The sequence below is a fragment of the Excalfactoria chinensis genome, chromosome 1, assembly GCF_039878825.1.
Source record: "Excalfactoria chinensis isolate bCotChi1 chromosome 1, bCotChi1.hap2, whole genome shotgun sequence".
Classification (NCBI taxonomy): domain Eukaryota; kingdom Metazoa; phylum Chordata; class Aves; order Galliformes; family Phasianidae; genus Excalfactoria; species Excalfactoria chinensis.
In genome coordinates this window covers 10,174,529-10,198,344 of record NC_092825.1, presented here as the reverse complement: position 1 = coordinate 10,198,344, position 23,816 = coordinate 10,174,529, and the positions used below count along the sequence as shown (strand labels likewise).

The 23,816-nt window shown below is 35.6% G+C and overlaps 1 protein-coding gene across 2 annotated transcripts in view; it reads left to right on the top strand.

Annotated features, from left to right (window-relative positions):
- GNAI1 (G protein subunit alpha i1) overlaps window positions 1-11,601 on the top strand; it is a 32,964-nt gene extending 21,363 nt beyond the window's left edge. The window contains exons 4-9 of one of the 2 annotated variants that reach the window (XM_072329220.1): window positions 2,152-2,309; window positions 3,927-4,055; window positions 7,271-7,400; window positions 8,069-8,222; window positions 9,059-9,273; window positions 9,374-11,601. In XM_072329220.1, the coding sequence (XP_072185321.1) occupies window positions 2,152-2,309; window positions 3,927-4,055; window positions 7,271-7,400; window positions 8,069-8,222; window positions 9,059-9,249 (762 nt within the window). In that variant the 3' untranslated portion in view covers window positions 9,250-9,273; window positions 9,374-11,601. Of the gene's footprint in view, window positions 1-2,151; window positions 2,310-3,926; window positions 4,056-7,270; window positions 7,401-8,068; window positions 8,223-9,058 lie in introns of both variants that reach the window. The other variant, XM_072329211.1, reaches the window with a different exon arrangement.
- Window positions 11,602-23,816: the final 12,215 nt, after the last annotated feature.

The following is a 23,816-nucleotide window of genomic DNA, read 5'->3' as shown; positions in this document are numbered from 1 at the left end:
GCCAGATCCAGCGTCATACTGACTAATACTGTGAATTGCTTTACTGTACTCTTCAGGCATATTGCTGCTGCTTGTACTCCTTTTTTTCCATGATAGCACATGGATTAAGGATTTTTCCCAAGAAAACAGTTGCCCATTTCCAGGCTTTCTTGTACCTTTTTCATCTCTTTTCATTCACTTATTGGAGCCAGTCTGCCAAGCGTTTTGCGTATCACTTTACAGTTCCTAACGCTGTACACTTATCTGTGGTGAACCTGATTGTGTCCCTGTCAGATCTGGAGGGTAGATGCTGTTTGTGAAATGTAGATATGTTTATGTACATATGTTAATTCTATCTGAAATCTGCTTAATTGTAAATCAACTATGTATATTGCTCTGAAAGTAATGCCTCCCACTTATTTCCATGAAAACTATGACAGATTCAAAGAGCACAATACCATCGTTTGATATAGCAAACTCTCATTTACTAAGCACTATTTTTCAACAGTCCTAACCACGAGCTGTACTTTTTTTGTCAGCAGTGAACAAGAGGCTGCATGCCACACTAGTAAAAATCTGGATGTTTTTTGGTAACATCGATTGCATTTCATGTTACTGTCACCACTGCTGAAACACACTAACCCCTGCCTGCCTTACTGTACTCACATCCACTGTTGGATATCCATAGATGTTCTGCAAGCATCAGTGAATGTCAATGGGTGCAATTTATTCATATGGAGGAATTTAATCACACACTTTTGCTTCATGCACACTTCAGTGTAACACACAATTTTGTCAGACTTCCTCTCTACTATTCTCACTCTCTGTCCCATGGCAACAAAATGTAATGGAATATGGGTGGGAAGGTTCAGCCTCTACTGCCATACCATCATCATCCTCCTCTGACAGAATGGGTCATTGTAGTAAAATAGGAGGCACTACTTTTGAAGCAGTCCTTCTCTCACTTTCTTTTCATGTTTTCTGTTGTCTTACCTTGAGACCAGAGATTTTCAGGGCAGGATCAGTACGTGAGTGCATATTAGTTCATTTGTACAGTGAAGTCCTCTTTGATATCTGACAGTTAATGCTGGAAAAAGGTGAATTGTATATTTCTATTACTAAATACAATGTGAAAGAAAATGGAGTAGAGAGTAAGTGTAGATTTTATCGGATAAAAGGACTGAATAGGAGATTGTGAAATTGTTTTATGCATTATACGAATTTTTCATTTTCATCGTATATGATAAGGAATTTTTCAACTTCAGTATAGAATGCAAACTTCTGTCGGGGATATTAGTGCAATAACTGCCTATTCTTTAGCGTGTAAGCAGGTCTTGGTGATCTAAATTCTTTTTACAGATCAACATTGCTATTGAAAATAAGTATTAGTCTTGAAGTAATTTCAAAATGAAAATCTGAAAAAGGAATCCAGAGCTTGTGGGACACAAGTCTGCCTTTTTAGAAGGTCTATGGATGTTCTTCATTGTACTAAATGTAGGCCTTTAAATTTTATCTGATTTTATTATCATTTCTACAGAAGAAAAGAATACGCAAAATTGCAGTGTCCTGAGGATAGCTGTTATTCAGGCTCTTCCTTTGTTTTTTGAATTGAATTTTTGGAGATTTTACTCTGAAAAAATAAATTTGTTTGGAAAATTGCCTGTTCTTCCCTTATCAGAATAATGGCAAAGTAACAAGTTGAATATTTTCTTTTGTGAAACTACTGAATCAGGAGAGCGCAAGTTATAACAGGAAGTTCAGTAACGATCTGTCCTAGGACTAGCATTCTAATTTTAATATGCATTGTAACTGTTCTGTTCTGTCTGAGGGGTACAACAATAAAACAAGGTTAATGTTAGAATTCAGCACAAAATGTATAAAATATTTCTGTTTATAGAAGCTTAGTTCAAGTAATAAACTGATCAGAATTTTTATCATCAGTTGCAAAATTATTGAACTTTTTCTGTTGTTGAAAAGAGTGGGAAGTAATATCCTATATAGGGTACTAATTGCTTTTCTTCACGTTTTTTTGTTTAGTTATAGTCATGTATACCAAGTGAAGTAACTCTTGCTGAATGTAGTTTTTATTCTTAGGTGATAGGGGAATTTAATATACCCTTTGTTGTATTTCTCAATGTTTCTCTTTCCACTTTTTTTTTTTACAACCTAAAGGATGATGCTCGTCAACTCTTTGTGTTAGCTGGAGCAGCAGAGGAAGGATTTATGACTGCAGAGCTTGCTGGTGTTATCAAAAGACTGTGGAAAGACAGTGGAGTACAAGCTTGTTTCAACAGATCTAGAGAATACCAGCTTAATGACTCTGCTGCCTAGTAAGTACTATGTGACATACAAAGCTCTCTTGTTTTCTAAGTAGTAGATAAAAGAATTTAAGAAAATTGTACATTTTTAAGTAATTCTCATCCCATGTAGGTGGAAAACCTAGAAATATCTAGCCAAAGATATTGTATACTTGGATCAGAATGCAAAACACAGCCTTTGAGAACAGAGAGAAAGAGATGTGGTATATATAACTATGAGTTTAAGTCATATTCTGATCAGTTGCTAGATTATTTTGAAGAAAAAAAAAATACTTTGAGATACTTCAGTATTCTTTGTAGCATTTTTATTACAAAATCGTGACTTGGTTACCTGTTCAGTATCAGAACATGTCCAGGAAACATGACTAATTGATGTGAATTTGTATTAAAAGGACTCAGTTTCATGTTTGTAATCGAATTTCTCCTACATGATTCTCCAGTAGAATTCAAATTGCCACATTTTCTTTGTTAACCTACAGTATTTATTAGATATATAGAGTAAACATAACAATCAAGTTGTGTTTCTTGTGTTAAGGTACTTTGAAAAATAATAATTAGAAAAAAGTTAGGAATCCAAGGTATGAGGAATAGGGTATGACAGCAGTAAGGGTAAGTCTGTTAAGAAAGAGTGTCAGACAAGGGCAAAGTAAGATGGTAGACAGGTGTGATAGTTGTTATCCTAAAGAACATAAAGTATAGTGAGATAACTACAGATGGAGTTATGTAATGAAAGGCACTTTTAATAAATAACACATTTCGAGCATGGTCGTTTGTTGGATTTGTTGAGATGAGCTCGCAATGACAAATCTCTTGACTTAAACAATAGTAGCACAAGTATATAAAATTCCCTCTGTGCAGAGCTCTTCATTGAGAAGGGTCCCTCTTAACTTCCTCTAGCAACCTCTGCTGTTTTGTTTTGTTGTTTAGGTAACTTCGCCTTCAATTTTATAATAAAATTGATGTTTTAGACATGCAATTGTATCCTGAAAATTGCTAAGTTTTGATTTCACTTAAATAAGTATCTGCTCTATTTACTGTGCAAAAAGCACAGATAAGATTTGTATTGTTTTTGGAATCACTGGGCTTCTTGGTGTGCATCACAGCAATTTTGGAAACGAGACCTTACTGTTGTAAGAATAGGTGCAATTATAAATTCTCGGTAGAAAATTACTGATCATGAATTTAGTATTATACTAAAACATATATTAATTCTGACTAAGATACTGAGTTGTTCTCTTCACAGCTGTTTTCAGAGTAACTTGGGTTTAGTTGTAGTAAAAGTACATTAACTTCCTGAAGAGCTATACAGGGGTGAAGGTGTTAATACAAAGAACACTGGTAAATGTAGAACTGTGTTTGCTTTCTGGGATTTTAGAATAGTAGTGCTTTGTAGTAGAATCAATCATGAGTTTTCTTCTAGAACAAAGGTGTCTTTAAAACTTCATTTTTAAAAAAGAAGTGGAAAAAATAAGAGGAAAATAATCTGTCTAACCTTTTATCTCAGAGAACACTGTTCATATAAGAGTCATGTACAGTGTAATGAGTAGACCTAGAACCTGTGTAATTTTTCAATATTATTTGATTACTGTTTTATGAATAACTGAATGCAGTATTTATTTTTACCTCCAGTTACTTGAATGACTTGGACAGGATAGCACAAACAAGCTACATTCCAACTCAACAGGATGTTCTCAGGACTAGAGTGAAAACTACAGGAATAGTGGAAACTCACTTTACTTTCAAAGATCTTCATTTTAAGTATGTAAATTATTCTGCATGTTCATCTGTCTGTTAGTAGCTTTGTAAAGTTCCCATGGATAGACTTTTAGTGATGCAGTTTAACAAATTTGTCTAGCCATAACTAATTATTTTATTATTTTTTTTCTTTCTACTGGAAAATTCCTTCCTGCTTGACTCAGTTTTCTGAAGGTATATGGGAGTTTGAATTTCTATAGTAACGTGGAATGTTAAGTAATAAATGCTTTTGTTTTTATTTGAAGCTTTTTGGAAAGTTTATTTTCAGTGTAAATCAAATCTTGAAATGTTCAATTTTGTACTGTGTTAACATGTAGTTGTTTGATCAGATTTTTTCCCTTTAAATTCAGTTGGAGAGCTGGAGATTTGAAAGTATTTGTTGCTCTGGTGTGAAACAGCAAATCCTTTTTCCTGGAGAATTGAATTTAAAATTATACATTAGGTTTTTGTAAGGTAATATTTTATTTACTGATGAAAGACTGTTAGTAAAGTTTCTTTTGACACAGTTTGTACCAAATAATGCTAGCCTTGTAACCATCTTGTGTCCAAAGATGTTTGTTATGGAAGTGTAGGATAGTATAACTGTAACACTATTGTGTCTTTTCCTTTCTAGGAAAATGAGAAGGAAGCTTAGTAAAACTCTCATTGCATATATGTTTTAGATTGTGTGGAGATAGTTGTCCGCACATCTATACACATTCTGATTTCTAAAAGTAACTAATTGAATCTCATCAAATGCATTTTATCTTAGTTATATGGTACACCAAATCAGTAGGTTTTCTGTCTACACATGTACGCCACCCCCCTCCTCTTACAACCTGGGGAAAACATAATCAATGATAAAAATCATTTAATTAATTATGAGACTTTTCAGAGCCTCCTATCTTTTGTGACAGGTGAGAGAGGTTACAAAAAATATTTGTCAAATAAGCCTTCTTCAAGTCTGGCGTTTGGGGAGTAGGGAAGCAATCAACTTGTATAACCTTAAAAGGAAAAACAAAACAAAACAAAAACAAAACAAAAAAAAATCAACAAATCAAACAAACTAACTAACTAAAAAACAAGAGCAACAGCAACAAGAGAAAAACAAAGAAACTGATAGAAATCATAAGAAGTACCTGCTGTCTTTTTGTCCTATATCACATGTTTTATGGGTGCTGGAGCTGTGTTCTCAGCTTAAATAATAGAAAGAAACAAAGCATCTCAAACTTGGCAACGCTAGCTTTAAAAAAAACATTAATTGCTAATGAAATACCTTGCACAAGTCCTTAAATTTGCACATTTGCTGATAAACCATTCAGAAACCAACTCATACAGCTAAGTAACAAAGATTAGCATGGAGATGTCTTGAAGAACCATCTGTGGTGCTTTAGACTTGGTTCAGTGAAATAATTTATCTTAATATATTGACAGTCACCATGCAATCTCACCAGAGAAGTTTGTATTATTTAAATAAATGAAATGGAAGTTCCTTGAAGCATTTATTTAATGACATCATCCTTTAGATAGGGCAGGTAGATTCATCTCTTACAAACTATAATTCTTTCAGTACTGCCTTGTCTTTCTTTGTAGTCTACTGTAGACTGTAACATATTCTGCAGAAGCAAAACTTCTTATAGTATTAATATAGTATTCATAGTATAGTGCCAAATTGCACTATGATTGGAATATTAAGGCAGAGGATGGGCTTGCACGCCATACTCCCAGATTGTGAGAGAATCTGTAAAGCATCCAAGCTTCTCATTCTTTCAAAGCTCTTTGAAATTTATCTGTATGTCAGGCAGCTTTTGTCAGTGTCTTAGTTTGCTCAGACTGTGACCTAACAGACCTCTGTGTACACAATTAAGGCTTTCATGGTAGATGCTAACCAAAGTGGATGGAAAAGTTCTATCCTTTGTTCTTCCGTCATCTCCTTCCCGTGTAAATATTTTTATACTTACTGAATTCTAAACTTTTTCATGATGATGCTTAAAAAAGTTAAAATTGCTTGGAAAAATAGCTGAAGACATAAGTCAGGACTCTCTTAAAAGGAATAATTGCATTTCCTTGTAACAAGGAGGAAAAATCCAATATTTGCATGGTAAAATATTGGCTACCATAGCTAAGGGAGGCATATGGTGACCTTTTAACATTGTTTTTAAGCTGAAGGTAATCACAAGAATCTGAGACAAGACTCTTCTTTGCATGGTAGAAAGGAGACAGATGGAAAAGGGCTGTGTTCTGTTTTGTTGAGAAAATTCAGCAATTTGCATCCATTTTAGGGCAGCACTATTGTCTGCTTATTAGATTGCATTTTGTTGCTGTTGTTGTTGTTGCTTGGTTGTTTAATTCTTTTTTTTCATAACTTAGTTCATTAAATCCAGGATACTGTTTTTCTGGCTTGCAAAATACTTGAGGTTCAGTTAATAAAGATGTCTAATAAATCATTCAGTCTTTCAGATTTACTGTAGCTTAGATGTTAGGAAATAGTCCTCAAAGCACTTAGATAGCAGAGAAAAGCAAATTTATGTAAACTACGCTAACTTGCTGATCCTCTGCTGTTAAGTGCTTGTATGTGGTCTTTTCATATCATGCTGTTTCTGATTAGCAGGGAATTGGAAAGAAACATCTTTATAGTTTAGTTGTCCCACTTTACTGCATTTCCAAAAAGTTTCTCTATTAGAGGGGAAATTACTAGTCTTACTGTTTTGTCTTTTAAGAAGAGAATGTTGAAAATAATATTCAGTATCACTTAAGAAGTACACTTAAGATAAATAGCATTTTTTCAAGTACTAAAACGGAGTGAATTCTGCTGTTAGATTTAAAGAACTTTGTACTGTTGACATGTTATTACTTAGGATTATTCATTTGGGAAAAATATTGAAGAACTTCATGAAAGCTTGCATTTAGATAAGCTAACAGTATTTTTATAGATCACAGTTAACTGTGTTACTGGAATTATTTGTAATAATTCATTTAAAAAAGAAAAAAGATTTATATTGCTTTCATATCACTTTCTCATGTTTTGTGAAATGTATAGGAAGATTTCTAAGTCCTAGATAATTTAGTTATTTCTTATACGAAGAAATGAAATTACAGTAAATACTGCAGATTTGATGCTGTTTTTCAAAATTCCGTGATCAGGCTTGCATGGCTGATGGTTTCAGATTTTATCACTTAATGTTTAGAAAGCTGGAAAATCCAAAGTTTATTTCCTGCTTTGTATTTGTGTTTTGCAGAATGTTTGATGTTGGAGGCCAAAGGTCGGAGCGGAAGAAGTGGATTCATTGTTTTGAGGGTGTTACAGCAATTATTTTCTGTGTGGCATTAAGTGATTATGACTTGGTCTTGGCTGAAGATGAGGAAATGGCAAGTACCTTAATGTTGAAGAAAGGAATAGTTGTTAGAAACTAAACATTTTGAAAGGGAAGCTAAATACCTCTTTAATGAGATAGATGGGCTTTTTGTAAAAGTTTTCAGAGAACTGATGATAGATTTTGTGCTTTCAAGTTTCAAAAATAATTTCTTTATTCTTGAGAGTAGTTTGAGACAAGTACTCTTATGAGATATATTCTTTCATATATTTCAAATTATACATAAATCAGTGAGGATGTCAATAATACAGGTCCTTGTCTCTGTGGGTACTCCGAATATCAAAGAAGTTGTTTTGCTTATCTGTCTGCTGTGTTTTGTTACCCTTCCTCAGCCTTCAGTTTTTGTTTCTTTATAAATGTACTCTGACCTATTTCCTTAGTTGCAGAAATCTTTCTTTTCTTTCTCTTTAAATCCCTTTCCATCCTTTCTCTTCTTTCAGGATCTTACTCCTCCCACATCAATATACACAGAGTGTGTGCTTTTTATTATCTGGGTAGTCAAAAGTGATGCTGATGTAAATCGTTAACAAGCTTCTGTGTTATTTATTCCTCTTGTTGTGTGTATATATATATATATATATATACATTTTACTTCTAAACTCTGGTAAAATACAATAAAGTCTGTTTTTTTGTGTTTCTCCCTCCCCCCCCCCAAAATTACAGAATCGGATGCATGAAAGCATGAAATTGTTTGACAGCATCTGCAACAACAAATGGTTCACAGACACTTCTATAATTCTCTTCCTGAACAAGAAAGATCTTTTTGAAGAAAAAATCAAGAGGAGTCCTCTCACTATTTGCTATCCTGAATATGCAGGTATTGTGAATGAACAGGTGTCAAGTAATTTGGGGTTAAATTATTTTTGATGAACAAATTGGGAGGAATTTGATAACTGTAGATGTACAAAATATTTAAATAAAGTTAAAATTGCTAGGATGCTCTTAGAATTCATGAATAAAAGAGTGTGGAAGGCAGATTAATCTCCTTAATGAGATGAAATGATGGTGATCCGCTGAAGGTGTTTAGATGTTGCTGTTATAGAGCTTGTCAACCTACTCTGGTTAGCCTGTTCTTTATTCTGGATTCTATTCTTTTCTACCCAGGTGTATTTATTTTTGCCCCCAGTAGGAATCCCTGAGGATATGTGAGAGTTTATTTGAACGGAGCATATTTACAGATGTATTAGAAGTGGTAACTTTTTGAGGAAATATACAAAAGACAATTTTATTTAACAAGGCTTAGGACTTTTATGTATTACTTTCATTGTAATTTCAGACTGTTTTTTGTCTGAAGAAAAGAAAAACTGTCAAAAACATGAGAATTGAAAGTGAATAACTTGAATGAAAGAATCATATACAGTCTGTGTAATAGTGATAAGTTGTTAATGACTTGCTCCATCTACCATTGTTATAAATACTCTTTCTGCAGCACATTTTATTATTAAAATAAAATAATTAAAAATTTGTCTAGAAAATTTCCTTCAATAAGATGCATGTTATATTGTAAAGTAGTGGCTGTGAAATTATTTAAATCAACATACTCCTTTTCAGGTTTTAGTGTTTGTTGCAGAGTAAGTACTTCCTTCTAAGATACAATGTAAGTTTAGTTCTTCCTTTTTGAAACCTGCTTACTGAGCAATTTTCTCCTTTTAGGATCGAACACTTACGAGGAAGCAGCTGCTTACATTCAGTGTCAGTTTGAAGATCTTAACAAGAGAAAAGACACAAAGGAAATCTACACTCACTTCACATGTGCCACAGATACGAAAAATGTGCAGTTTGTTTTTGATGCTGTAACTGATGTCATTATTAAAAATAACCTTAAAGACTGTGGCCTCTTCTAAGAACAGACAAGACATTGTTAAATGGTAAATTACATGCCTGAAAAAAGGACTTAGGCAGTTGGAATAAGCCCATGTTGTGTGAAACTTGCATAGATAAACTTAATTCTCTTTATTTTATTTTTAGGTTTGAAGAATGACTTCGCACAATTCTAATCTGATTGATTTCAAGATGAAAGATATACAAAATATGTTGTGCTGAATGATAGATCAGTACTGTACTTGCCTGTTTTAACAGCTTTATTTATGTTTGTCTTGTAAATTTAAGTAATTAGGTAACACTGAGATGTCTTTTGACTGTATGTAAACTTGTAGTAATGTATTTGTATAAACGTTGAACGGAATACTTTGGTAACTGGTTGTCCTCTAAAATTTCTGTGGTTTATGAAGATACTCTTAGAGGAGACAGATACTTTTTGCCTTTTGGTTATTTAAACATCTTGTAAAATTAAACTTTCTTTTCATCTAGAGGGTGCATGCTACTTTATTCTTTACTTTTTGTTCGTAATACTGTATATGGCACTAGCTTTTTTGATATTTAAACAGCCTCATACACCTGCTCAGATTTAAAGAGACATAACTAATACAAGTTGTTATTTTGCCTTAAGTTTTGGGGGGAAAAAAAAAAAAAAAAAAAGTTTTTATAAATTTAGGTTGAATACAAAAATTATTTTTAAAACATAATTGAAATCCACAGCTTATGAAATCTGGATTTTCAGTCTTTGCAGTGCAAATGTGACTATACTGAAAAACTGAATTTTAAGGTTGAAATATCACTGAAGCTCATGGAAATGCAAAAAGAAAGTTGTTAAAAACATGCTTGTAGAAATAAAAAAAGTTTGAAACTGATCTTTACTCACTGGAGTGAATGGCAGTTTTTTTTAAAACCTCTAACAAAGGCTGGACTTCCAATTAATGTAATTTCTTTCTGCTTAATAATTGAAATGATGTTACCCTTTAACTCTTTGCTATCTTGTGGTAATAAAGCTAAAACAAATTTGCTAATTTAATAGCCATAGAAGTACTAGGTTCTCCTGCAAGGCATGACCCAGTTTTTATGGTTTAAAGCAATTTACTGTTGCTTATTAAAAATAATCTTCAGTATGTTGGGTTGGATGACTTTAGTGACTTGGAAAATGCTGATTCTTTAATTTAGTTATATTTAAAGTCTCATACTTTCATTTAAAAATAACCTAAAGAATATGATTTTCTTCTGGTTATGCTTTCAGTATGTGATTTGCAGTTTTAGGTATACATCATCCATTGCCTTATGGTTAGTGCCAAAACTGATTTTTATACCTGTTTTAAAATGAATAAGCTTCTATTTGTAAATAAGTTCCTGGATGGTTGTCTTAAATGTATGTCTTCTACATAATACAGACGTACCAAACTTGGAAATATGATTTTCTATAATTGTTAGAATATTCCAGGCAGCTACAGTACGCTGTAAGTTTTTTGAGAATGATTCTTTGAATCTGTTGCTATTTTTCTATACTGTCTTAGTTTACTGTTCTTAGAAGTGTTTGACCAAAACATTCAAATCATTGTTCCGTTATTTAGTTTTTAATTGTGTGTGTGTGTCATTAGGCCTCAGCTTGAGTAAAACTTTGATGCTTCCTTTGTTAGGTACAGAATTACTTAAACGCGTTTCAAATGAAAGTTTAGAAAGGAGTTTCTAATTTATTACTGGAGGTTGTTAAATATATTCATACATTATGAGCTCTTTCAGCAGTTGTGGTAAAAAATCTGTATATCCTGGGCTGCTTTTAATTGTGCTTTACAGTTCTGGATACGTAACTGATTTTAAATTTCATTGAACAACTTTGTGAAAATTGTATTTACACCTACGTTAAAGTTGGTTTTTGTACTTGTTGTAAAACAAAAATTGGGATTAATCAAATTACATAAATAAATTTAAATTTTGTGCCTTGCTTGAAGGAAATGTTCTTCCTTAAATGTCCTGATGGAAGTCTTTCTGCATCCATCCTGTAGACACAACTGGGTAGTAAAACTGAGAAGATAAAAAGTCAAGAGCCAGTTCAAATGTTCTGTGCAAGAAACAAAATGAGCATTAAACTATTTATTAATTCCTAAATATTTTTCCTCAACCACCATTCCTAACATCTTCAATTTCAGATTTTTTGGAATTTATCTGTTGATTTCTTAAATGTTAATGTCTTAACCCAGAACAAAATTGTGAAATAGTTTTAAGTCCGGGAAAATGAGCTCATCTTTTGTGACTTGATGAGTTGACACCTGATATGTTTCCTTATAGATGCTCTGTAGTTGTCCTTTGTTTAGGTTTATAAATTGCCTGTATAAAAACTTCTCCTATTAAAGGCCCGATAAATCATTGATTGCATCTGTTCAAAACTTTCCAAAACTGGGTTCTTGATAAAAAATAATTTTTTATACTTAAGCTGGGAACTCCTTCATGTGATAAAATTACTATTTACTAAAAAAAGTTATTATTTTTTTTTTTAGTATTCTAAAAATTATCAATACTGATAGCAAATATTTTGCTTTTCTTCTGAATTTGAATATCTTCATCTTTGAACCAAATAAGTTTTACCAATTTTGTTACCTAATAAGACTGTTGATATAAATCCCTTCTTCTTTTTAGGGTTTAATTAGATAATAATGAGATAATTCTAATATAAATATTTCCAGACTTACTTTCAACTGGTCATATGACTCTGCCTGGACTTCATGGATTTTAGTTATGTACTTCTTCAGTATGACTACATTCTGCAGTGGACTTATCTACCTTGGACAAAACTTTCTGAGGATCTTGTATAACAGAGTTGATCATTCTTTTTTGTCTTGGGATTAAAGTTTGTCATCCTAACCTATTTGTCTAGGAAAAACTACAAGAAGGCTAAAATGCAGTGGTGGGATTCCACTCTGATTGTTATAGGCTCCATTCTATCTCTGCTTGATCAGGAGGCTCCTTTGCAGTTGAAAGTAAACAAAAACAAGGAAATCCTACTGGTCTGAGGGCAGTCTTGTGCCTCAGCGGACTTAGCTGCTGTTCTCTTCCAGTTTTTCATTCCTTGCATTGTTTCCATTCAAAGTATCCAGACAAACTGTTTTTTCTAGCAATACACAGGGAACCTCCTTCTACTGTCTCAAAATATTTCCTAAAATTATCTCAAATTATTCTCAACATGTATAGGGAATTACAGCCTGATGGAGGGTTCTCTTATGCCAGGATCTTGTGGATTGTTGAAGTCTCGGTAAAACACAGCCATTGATTAGATTTTCTTTTGAAGGAGATCATTTGTGGGGGAATGAGGTTTGGAACATTTGGTGTGTGGCTTTATGCTACCTACTGAATTTGGAATAAGTTTCTCAGCAAATATAGTAACTTGGGTAACCAAAACAGGGTTCAGGCTCAGCATGGAAGCACACTAGCGTTTGCTGAATTTCAGTTCCTGTTTCCACGTACACAATTAACATCTTCATTATTTAAATTCTACGTAAAACCTTAGGGGGGAAAAGAGATCAATCTGCAGCCTGCTGAACAGCATGATTCAGCTTGTATGCATTTAGAATTGGGAAGAGTGAAAAAAGTTTCTTTTTCAAATCAAGCAAAGAGGAAACCCTACCAACAAACTGACTGTCCTACTGTGTAGAAGTCTCTTGACGCTATCATATCTCATATGAATAATAGCCTCTGGGTCAAAGAGAAACGGCAAGGTTGAAAATTTCAATTCCATACTTATTTCATTTTGAAAAAATAGCAACAAGAGGTTGTAAGAAGCTTATCTTTGGATAGCTTAGAGCTTGTGTGAGTGCACTCACAAGGAAGATGAGACTGGATATTGAACAACTTATTTACCAGTCATTAACTACATCAGAGTGTGTCTGCATTTTTCACGTAAGAACTTAATTGATGTTATGGGCTCTGAAAAACAGAAGTCAAGTTGCAGAAGTGGAAACCAATATTTCCAGCTTTGCATCTACAGAGTACTTGAAAAGAAGCTTCTTTGACAAGCAGGACAAAAGATGGTTGAGACCAAGTATGTTGTCATCAGAATTCACTGCAGTGTCACAAAATAGAGAATTTTGGGGAGGAGTTTTGCCTGTGTCCTTTCCTACTCATGCATTGGTCATGTGAAGACTGTACAGAACATCTGCACAATGTCTGCAACAGTACTGAAGGAATACATTGATTATAAGTGTGCTTAAAACTGCACATATGTGTATCTTCAAAAGCATGAACAAAAGTCTAGAAAACGAACCTGAGGAAGAGAAGGATTTGTGAGTGTAGTTAAGTTTCTGAAGTCAGACACAGCCTGATCAGATGACTGTGCAGTGTGACACAGCCCATACCTTTTACAAATAAGTGTCTGTATAACAATATAGTTTTAATCCTCCATTCTAATACACATAACAACGGTGAAGAAAATACTTGATTTGTTAGATACTACACATGGAAATGTGACTGCGTTTGGTTGAATTCTGAAGTGGCTTTTAGATTCTGCCAGTATCTTTCCTAGCCAGGTTATGTTGTTTTGGCTTGAATGTCTTTAATTTGCTTTTTTTACTTACAGCTAAATTCTCTATGACATTGTCAGTCTTTGGATTTCTGACTCTCAGGGATGGAAGAAAGTTATAAACTATATCATCTGCTGAGATTAAAAGAACATTTTCAAGATGTAGTCATTTGAGGCATAGGAGCCTGAGGTTCTGGGCGAGCTGTAAGGAAAGTACTCTGTGATGAACTTGACAGCTGTATTCAATATTTGAAGAAAGCAACTTTGGGAGAGTGATGTGGCATAAAGTTGCATCTGTTTTCGTTGAGGAGCTCTGAGTGTTAGGGGTCATGTAGGCTGATGTATGTAGAGCTGCTCGGCTTTGTACCTGTTTCCCAGATGAGGTTGTGAGATGCATGTGCTTTAAAGCCAAGAAGTGTGATCTTATAAATATTGAGGAAATGCCCCTTTCTGCATTGCAGTCTAATGTTCAGGGTATTTTTGAGCTTGAGAAATTTTGAGCTGCCTGCTACACTTGAGGGACGTGTCACTGCTGGCACTGATACTTGTTTAGGTCTGCTCTCCAGCTTGCCTGAACTGTGCAGTCAGGAATAAAGAACAACTCAGCAGAAAGCAGTACACAAAGTGCATAAGAGGCCCCTTCATCTGCTGCAGGGGGAGCGAGAGGATGCTCCCCAGATAAGTGAGCGTGGGGAGCTGCTCTTCTGATTCTTGATGGTGTGTTTGAATGTTTTCAAGGCTTAATGCAGTTTTACAGGAAGTGATGGCAGCAGGAGAAAGCTGGTGTTTTATATGCTGCAGTATATAGTGTGCTTGTCTTCAATGAGGTTTTTTCGCAACCAGTATTTTTAGTGGTGTAGAATTACAAAGATGATCTAGATGATAAATCCAAAGGCTCTTAAATATTCTGATATTTAAAGTGTCGAGATAAGTGAAATGCAGTCACTTATCCCTCATTTTTCCCTCCGCTGAGTCTGTGAAAGGAGGGTTAACGGAGCACTCAAATTGATCATTGTGAGCCTTGCAGAGACCAATGCTGAAAGGCAGTGCTGCCATGGGCTGTAATGGAAGTGGAGTCAAGAATTTATGTTTTCTGTGGAACTGCAGTTCTTGAGGAACTACATGGCCCTTTGCTGCAATCTGTGGTCACCTGTCTGCTGACATATGGTAATGGGTGCTCTTAGCCTTTGACAAATGCAGGGTAGCTCATCGTATTTTAAACAGTGGAACTTATAAGAACTAAGGAAGACATGATCGCTAAGGAAGTAATTTGCAAAGTTTAGATGATGAAGATGAGGTTAGAAATGTTTGCATGCTTCCAGTAACACTTACATGCATTATGATCATGTTATGCCTGCATTTTCTGAAAGTATGAAGTGGATCTGTGCTGGATTTCTGGCCGTAGCGCATCTCATTGTACTTTGCGCAGAACTGAGGAGATGATGGCACTCATCCAGATGTGTATTCCTACAATCTAGCTGCAAGACTATTCAGCTGGCAACTGAGGTACTGAGCTTCATGTAGTCTGATTTCTGAAGTGCATTTGAGTAAGAGAAACATCCTATTGACTGGGACAGTAGATTGACTGGGACTCTTGAAATGATGATGTCCACTTTTTCTTGTTACATTTATTTTACTTTAGAATGACTTCCCATCTCCATAAGGATTAGAATCTGTACATATCAGTTACCATACCAAATCTTCCTGTTCGGCAACAAATTTTTGTACAGTCAAGCAACTTCCATAGAAGATCTCGGAGTAAAACATTTGCTTAGATCTGAGCTCTGAATCAAAGCTGACACTGAACGTACTTGCGTATGTCCTGATCAAGCATCCTAGCCAGCTGTATTATGTTGCATAAATTTAAGCTTAAGATGTCCTTTTAAGAGGACATCCTCTCTCATCACCTTTAAATGGTAACAGAATCACCCTTGTGGATGTTTTGTTTTCTAGATATCATCTCATTTACAGCAATCTAAAACATTCAGTTCAATTTGAAATTAATTAATGAACTATTTTTGAAATTATCAGCAAACAGGGAAGTTACATACAGAGCTTGCTTGGAGACTAATCTCATCCTTCAGTGGTCTCTTTGTTGAGCTGCATGGATTCAGCATATGAGACTTTCTTTACAGTGTATGTTTTTAGTCAATCATATATCACAGAATCATCGAACAGTTCTTGCAGTTCCTCCCTGCATCATTTTTAACTTTTCTTTTTTTGCAGGATGGATGGGAGCAGAATACAAAGTGAGTGTTCTACCAAAAAATACCAGTTAGAGTCATCTCAACAAGCTTCAAAATTTTCCATTCCAGAAACATAAATATTGCTAGAGCGGTCTGTAGGTTTCTGAGCAATTGTTATATGCCTTTTAAAAACTAACACAGATTGAAAGATAGGAAAACTCCACACTGTGAAACCAGAGAAAGACAGATGAAAATCGGAATACAGCACTCGTTCTGGAATAATTCATTAATAAGGAGGAAAGACCATCAATAAAACAGGAGAGGGAGATTTTACTTAGCAGAACTCTGCATTTCTGCAGGAAAGCTGTGCTGCATCCCCACGAGTCCCTTGTCTGATCTGATTTTAATTAAAGGTCCCCACTAACACTTTTATTTTCCTGACTGACAACCATTTGTACTGGAATTAAGCTCCAGAGCCGTGAGTTTTTACTACTGAGTTCAGAAGGGGGTTCCTAGGAAGTCAGGTCTCTTTTTGCCTTTAACTCTTATAGCTCCCCAGGGTACTTCCATATTCTTAGGTGGGCTCAGGAGGAAAAAGCTGGACTTGTAATGCAGGTTTTTCTTAAGAATAGTTTTCTGAAGGTAAAATACTGTAGTTATACTGTAGTTAATACATCTGTGCAGGCTTCTGTGCTTTAAACAGAACAGCTTGGTAAAAACACTACCATTTCATTATGCCTAAATAAGGTACATAGTTAGCCATTGTATCGGCCTGACTCTTTACTTGTATTCTAAGTAGGTCTCCAGTGATGCAGCATTCTTCCCCTCTGCTGAATTCTTTGAAAGAGGGATGTGACAGAAGTGTGGTGAGAAGCTAACCATCTGCCATCACTTACCTTCCTGTGTCTGTTAGTCTTTTAAATGTGATTTTCTTATTGCTGTCAGACAGCAGGGAGGGCAACATGCTCATGCAACAGCATAATCAACATGCAGTTTAAATCACAAAGATGAATTTGGTTCTTATACCAAAAGATACAGATAATGGAGGAGTAAAAGATAAAAAATTGTACTCAGTGCTTCTGTGGGGCATTTGATTGATTTTGCTTAGCGGATTTTTGCTTTAGATCTCAGTTGGCCATGGACGGCTGCTGCACAGAGGAGGTTTTTCAGCTCCAAGGGCAGGTAGTTTTGTGGCCACGGTATTCTGTAATGCTTTGACAAAAAATCATACTGTCTTTGTTACAAACTGTTCTATCATAACTCTGCCTCTCTTCCAGAGCTGGGATCTCTGATAGATGGAAAATGCTGCAAATGCCCATCCTTCCACTAGTATGTTCTCATGTCCATATTCTAGATATAAGCATTTCGGTGGTCACATTTACAGATTTGTTTGTTTCTCATTTGTGTTTTCTTCCTATTATTATTATTGTTTTTATTATTTTGCTCAATTTTCTGTCTTCTGTGGCACTACAATTATGTTCAGCATATCAGGAAGAAAAAAAAAAAGCACAGGTATTTAACAGTCTTGGTGATACAATGGTTATTTTGGACCCCGATAATTAAATGTTTCCTCCAGAGTTTAGAAATATCATTCGTGTTTGGTTTTTTTTCTGTTCTGGGATTCCACTTGAGGGTGTGGGGGCTTTGTCAGATTATTTTTAAATATAGGCTGTCTGAAATCTCTCATCTTGGGCTATTAGCTCATGAAACATAGATTTCGGTAAAAGCTGAGTAGATTAATGGAACTGTGAGCCAGTGTACATTTTCCACTTGCTTATTTTTTCCCCTCTAGTTATTTATGTACTGCTACAATAAATGTATCTGGCAAGTAATGCATTTGATTTAGTGTTTTGTTTTGTTTTTTGATATTTTTTATTAGCAGAGGTAAGTAACAGGAAAGGCAGTAAGTAGAACTCAGGGAAGAGGAAGCAGCTGGGGATGCCAGTGGCTATGGGATTTGTCATAGCTGAAAAATAAGACTTTAACGTCTCTGTTGTGCACGCTATTTTTAATGTTCTGGAGAGGAAGCAGATGGAAGGAGACTGTCACTTCTGTGCAACAAGGAAAGGTAAAGAATAAACCCTTCAAAAGCAATATATAATCCTTACTAGTATGTCTCTCTTCCATAACAGTCTTAATGTGATGATCACATGGGCATACAGGCAGCCTCTGTCTGGCCGTGCAGCTCCTGAGCTCCTTGCTGCATGGCTGATCAAGTAAGGTTCTGACACACTTCTAAGCACTTGCTAGGTTGTGTTTAAAGTGTTTTGTGCTCAACTATCATCTGTATCATGGGTGTACGGTTCCAGAACTTTTAAAAGCGCAGTTCTCAGTCACTGTTGCCCTGCTGATGGAGACAGGTACCTCTTGGCTCTGCTGATGGTTTAATGTTGGCACCCCAAGGCAATGAGGTACCAAGTATGAAACCATGCAGCAATAACTTTATGAGAGTATTTAGAGAAATACCAGTATTGGACTGTTTGTATTACAATCTTTCACATTTATCCTAAAGCAGTCAAACTCATCCTGAACTGGAATTGCCTCATTTCCTAGACAGCTTACTCTCTCTAACCAAGAATATAAAATCCTCTTGGCTTTGTTTCCATATATATTCATTTGAGGTGAATGACTTGGAAGAGCATTTTGTAGAGACAATGCATGAGTAAAATCCAGTTCCATGGTTACTCACAACATGTAAGAAGTCATTCCACAAAAAGGATAACAGCTGAGAGAGTCGACAGCATGTGCAGTTCTTTCAATGACATCATGATTTACCATTCAGACAAGATTTTCCTACAATAAATTAGCTTGAGGGATTAGCCTGGTCTTGAGAAGAATGTGAATCCTCTTTAGAAAAGCAAGCATTCATCACGCTTTATCCTATAGTATTGCAGTTCAGTGCCTTGTAGTCAGGATGTTTTCTGGAAGAAAAACTGGAAGTTCTTTTCTACTAGTGGAAATCACGTAGGGTTGTTAACCTGCTATTGAAAACAGAGATTGAAACTGACTTCAACAGAATCTCTCAATAACCATTTCCACGTATACCTGATTCATTATAATAATTTCTTGCTTCAAGTTCCATGCAGAATCTGTGATAGAACAAGTGAATATGAGATAATATTTCATCTGTACTCTCCATAATTGCACTGCTACTGCTCAGTAATTTCTAAAGTCTGGTTCTCTGACCTGTCGTATAGACAATGTATTTAGTGCTTAACTATCCCTACGGTTTGGAATGCTACTGAACCTAACCTCTCTTCATGAAGGCATAGAATAGAAGAACCCTAATCTTCCAAAGAGGTGGGTTTGAACTGATTTGGAAATTAGTTAGATAACTTTCTGGGGGGGGGAATGTATGTTTACGTCCATTTAGAAAGCAAGTTTACCTGAACCCTACAAAAAAAGATCTGACTTCAGATTAGTTTCTCTGAGGTATATTTTTTAACTCCTTTAATCTGGAGGTAAGACAGTAAATGTTATGTACTTGCAGTTGCTTACAATACAATCTGCCAACAATCCTGTTGAATAAAACTGAACCTCTTTTCATGGGTTCATAAAACTAACACTAAAAACACGTTGTAGCTGAAACTGAAATTGCCAGATCCATTCCAGCCTGAAGTGCTTTTTATATCCATTAGAGAAAAACAGAACACCCTATGCACATCTTTAATATAAGAAGCAGATGAGGAAGGTTCTTCTATTTCATGCATCTGGGAGTGGTCTGTGTATCCATTTCTTCCCTGCCCCAGGCAAGCACAACCAAAGCAAGGCACATGGTAGGTCTTAGTTTCTATGTTTTATACTACCATAAGGGGTTGAATTTTTTGAGTCCTCATAACTACAGAATATAGAAGATTTAGGATTTACCAAAGCCAAGGGAAGATACCATGGAGATATAGATTATAATACTCCAGGATGCCAAAGAGCTGCAAATGTGAGAATCTGCAACTTCCACCATTGTCTTGATTCAATAAATACTGCTTTGGAATTGACAAGGCTTAGGAAAAGCCACTGAATTCCTGTCAGGAATTTTATGGCAGGTAAAATGGCAGAACAGAGACTTTAGACATGGGGACAATGAAAGGGCAGATTTGCTGTTGAAGGTTTCTGAAGACAGACCTTGTGCAGCAGGCTCCCACAACAGAAGTTGATTGCGTAGCCTGTATTTTGCAGTGCTTTCATAACTCTCAGTGTGAATCACTCCGTTTAAAAAAATAAGATATGACCTTAATTTCTTGGCATTCATTTTTTAAAAACAAAAATTGTAATTAAAAAAAAAAGAACATAAGATGATTATATTGGTGTGTGATTGCATTATATAAATCCATAATTTTCGTCTATTTTACTTTGTTCCTCAGTTGCTAAAACCAGTTGGGTCAATGAGATGTAGCAGTTGTACTGTTTTCTTATAGATCTGTTCAATGCTAAAAACATTCAAGGATGTTGCTAAAAATAAACATCCTCTTCCTGCAGGGCTGGGAAGATGGGTTGTATAAATACATCTCTAAGGGAAGCGTGCTACGTAACAGGAAAGCACTTTAGTCTTAGCTTCTAAATGATGTCACCTTTCTAAACCCTGGGGTAGGTCCTGAGAAAAAAAGTAGTCATTTTTTCTGCTTCGCGGTCCTATTCTTGAATGACGTGACCTCAGTTAGCTGTTGGGCTGAGCAGTTAGGATGGCAGGCTGTCTGTGCTTTCTCCTTGGGCAGCTGCTGTCATTTTGGCAAAAGGCATATATATTCATACTCTCTTTTCCCTGAAGTGATGAAGCAAGTGATAAAATACATCCATTCAACATCATGTTCCTTATGCCAATACAGCTAATAAAATGGTGGTTTTGAACATCCTTACTTCATTCATTTCTCTAGTTAATTTAATGAGGTCTAATGATGATGCAAGTTATGCACATTCATACTTGGTTTGGGCTTTTGGAATTATTATTTACTATGTAGGAATAGCAGAGAGAAAGCATAGGAAAAAAAGCACTATTTTCCTAATAAAGGAAGTGTGTCATCTGTTCAGTTCAAGGTGTTCAGGATCCTGTCTATTAGAAAACAACCAGAATGGTTTTAGCAGTTGGGAACTTTTTGCTTCGGAGTGTTTTGACTCAACTGATAGTGATTTGAAGTGAAATTCTAACCCAGGGACTATTGAAGAGGTTACATTAGCAGCCAGTGGCATTTTTATAGTAGGAGAAGGTTTTTCAGTTCTAAACTGCATTCCAAATTTCAGCTGTTTTTTCATTTTCTTGATTAGATCTGTTTGAATGTGTTCATGATTGCCCACTGGACTAACTAATGGCATATTGGCTCCTAGATTAAATTTTAGTGCTAAAGAATCATATGTTTTTTCATGTTTACTTTTTCAACTGATAGATATCTACTCTCTAAAAAGTGATGTTCAAGTACTTTGACAATATGTACATTTAAGAAGAGCCAATAAGAGGAAGAATTGTCCTTGTTTCATTAAAAATATTCATCCAGATTTTTTACATTCTGATTTTTAACACTTATGTGTTTTCACAGAATCACAGAATTGTAGGGACTGGAAGGGGCCGCTGGAGATCAACAAGTCCAACCCCCTGCAAAGAGGGACCCTACATCAGGCTGCAAAGGTGGGTGTGCAGGCAGGTCTTGAATATCTACAGAGAAGGAGAATCCACAGTCAACCTGGGCAGCCTTTTCCAGTGCTCTATCACACATACTGTGGGGAAGTTCCTTCACTTCCTATGAAGTTTCTATGTTTTACCTTAGTTTTACCTTTGCATATAGTCAAGACTCAATGGAGTGGTGTCCTTAAATTCTTTATAAATGAATGTGTTACAAGTCTTTTGTTACAGAATGTATCCATATATCTAAAGTGCTTCGTTAAAAGACGTCAGTAAAGTTATTATTTTTCTATGAGCGGGAAACTGAAGGGTGAGAAGAGTCACCAGGGCAACACGTCACTGTTCAAATCAGAGAGATTGTCTTGTTTTGGTGTCTCATACCATTCACGTAGGTGTCACATGAACGTACATACCATTTAGAATGAACCCACATCCATAGACAAAAATAATATGTTTAGACAGGAAGGACTTTCACTGGCCTACTCAAAATACAAAAATCCTGCTGAATATGGCCGATTTACAGAGCAGGAAGCCCAAACCTGAAGTTTCCCATTTCTGTGTGACTCCACCTTTAGGATGACTTGTATCTGTATCTTTTATATTAGACAAACAACCTCAAAATTACATTAACTGCAACCTTATCCATGAGGTGTTGCATTTTTAAAGCTGAGTACATTAAATCAGTTCCCAGCATCACTGGGACAGAAAATGCTGCACATCTCAAAAAGTCTACTAGAGACATCCCGTTCTGCCTCATAACGTCAGAAAAAACTTCTTTACAGAAAGGGTTGTTAAGCACTGGAATGGGTTCCCTAGAGAGGTGGTTGAGTCACCATCCCTGGATGTGTTTAAAAACCGATTGGTTTTTGTGGTGCTCAGGGACATGATTTAGTGGTGGGTTGTTAGGGTAGTATGGTTGGGTTTCAGTTGGACTTGATGATCTTGAAGGTTTTTTCCAACCTGAGCAATTCTATGATCCTATAAAATCACAATGTTGAGAACTTTTTTGTCTTAGTTTCCCAGCAGCGAAGGAAGGCAGTAGGCAGCTCTTGTACCTACAAGTGCTTTTTGACTTGTCTGAGTTGGTGCAATCTCAAAGTGCAAAGAGCCATGATGAAAACACCTGAGAAGCACCCAAATTTTGTGTGCACTTCCTAGACTTGCTGTGTAAATGCTTAGAGATATGCCATGTAGCAGTAAGAGAGGAGACAGAATAAAATGAATAAATAGCCTTCCACAAACTCTCTGACATGTATCTGTAATTGAAAGTAAAGTAAAAAAATGGCCTCAAGTTGCGCCAGGGCAAGTTTAGGTTGGATATCAGGAAACACTTCTTTACAGAAAGGGTAGTTAAGTACTGGAATAGACTTCCCAGCAACGTGGTTGAATCTCCATCCCTGGATGTGTTTAAGAGCTGTTTGGATGTGGTGCTCAGGGATATGATTTAGCAACAGGTTGTTAGAGGTAGGGTACTATGGTTAGGCTGCGGTTGGACTTGATGATCTTCAAGGTCTTTTCCAACCTGGGTAATTCTATGATTCTATGATTCTATTTAAAAAAATAATTGTTTGAATCATTAAATAATATTATTTGTAGTAGGAGAGTTGAATGGCTGCATCAAAAAACGCAGATGTATGGGAACACCTTTGTTCTCCAATAAACGACTTCAAGGCTTGTTTTTAAACATGTTTATGTTATTCAGAAGACTTGAATTGACTTTTGTACTCTTTGAATGTGACATTTGAGAACAGAGTAATTATTTATTTTCTATTAGGAAAATAAGCACAGAAGTCATTTTTGAAACATTAATATATGTAGCCAGGGACTTTAGTTCTCCTTGGGATTTGAAGAAGCAGAGAGACACTGAACAGACAGAACCATTCCAGGAATGATTCCCCTGTGTTTAAGCTCAATCATAACAGATTAGGAAATGTGATACATGACCTTTGGGACGCATGAACAACTACTAAAATATGTAGTCTTAAAGACATACCTCAATGTTATATGAAGAATGGAAATTCTGTCATTAGCCAAAAGATACATTTTCCATTTAAAGCTTAACATTCTGAGGAAAACAACTGTCTATTACTGGCGGAGACTGATTTTTATGGCTACATGGACTGGTACGTTTTCACTATTTTATATCATTCTGCTGATACAGAGTAGGCATGTTTTCAGAGCAAGTTCTTCATTTCAGCAGTTTATGGCTGCTTTTCATCTTGGGGATAGCACAAATCAGGTAGGGTATGTTGTTGGATCTGGCTCTATACTTTAGCC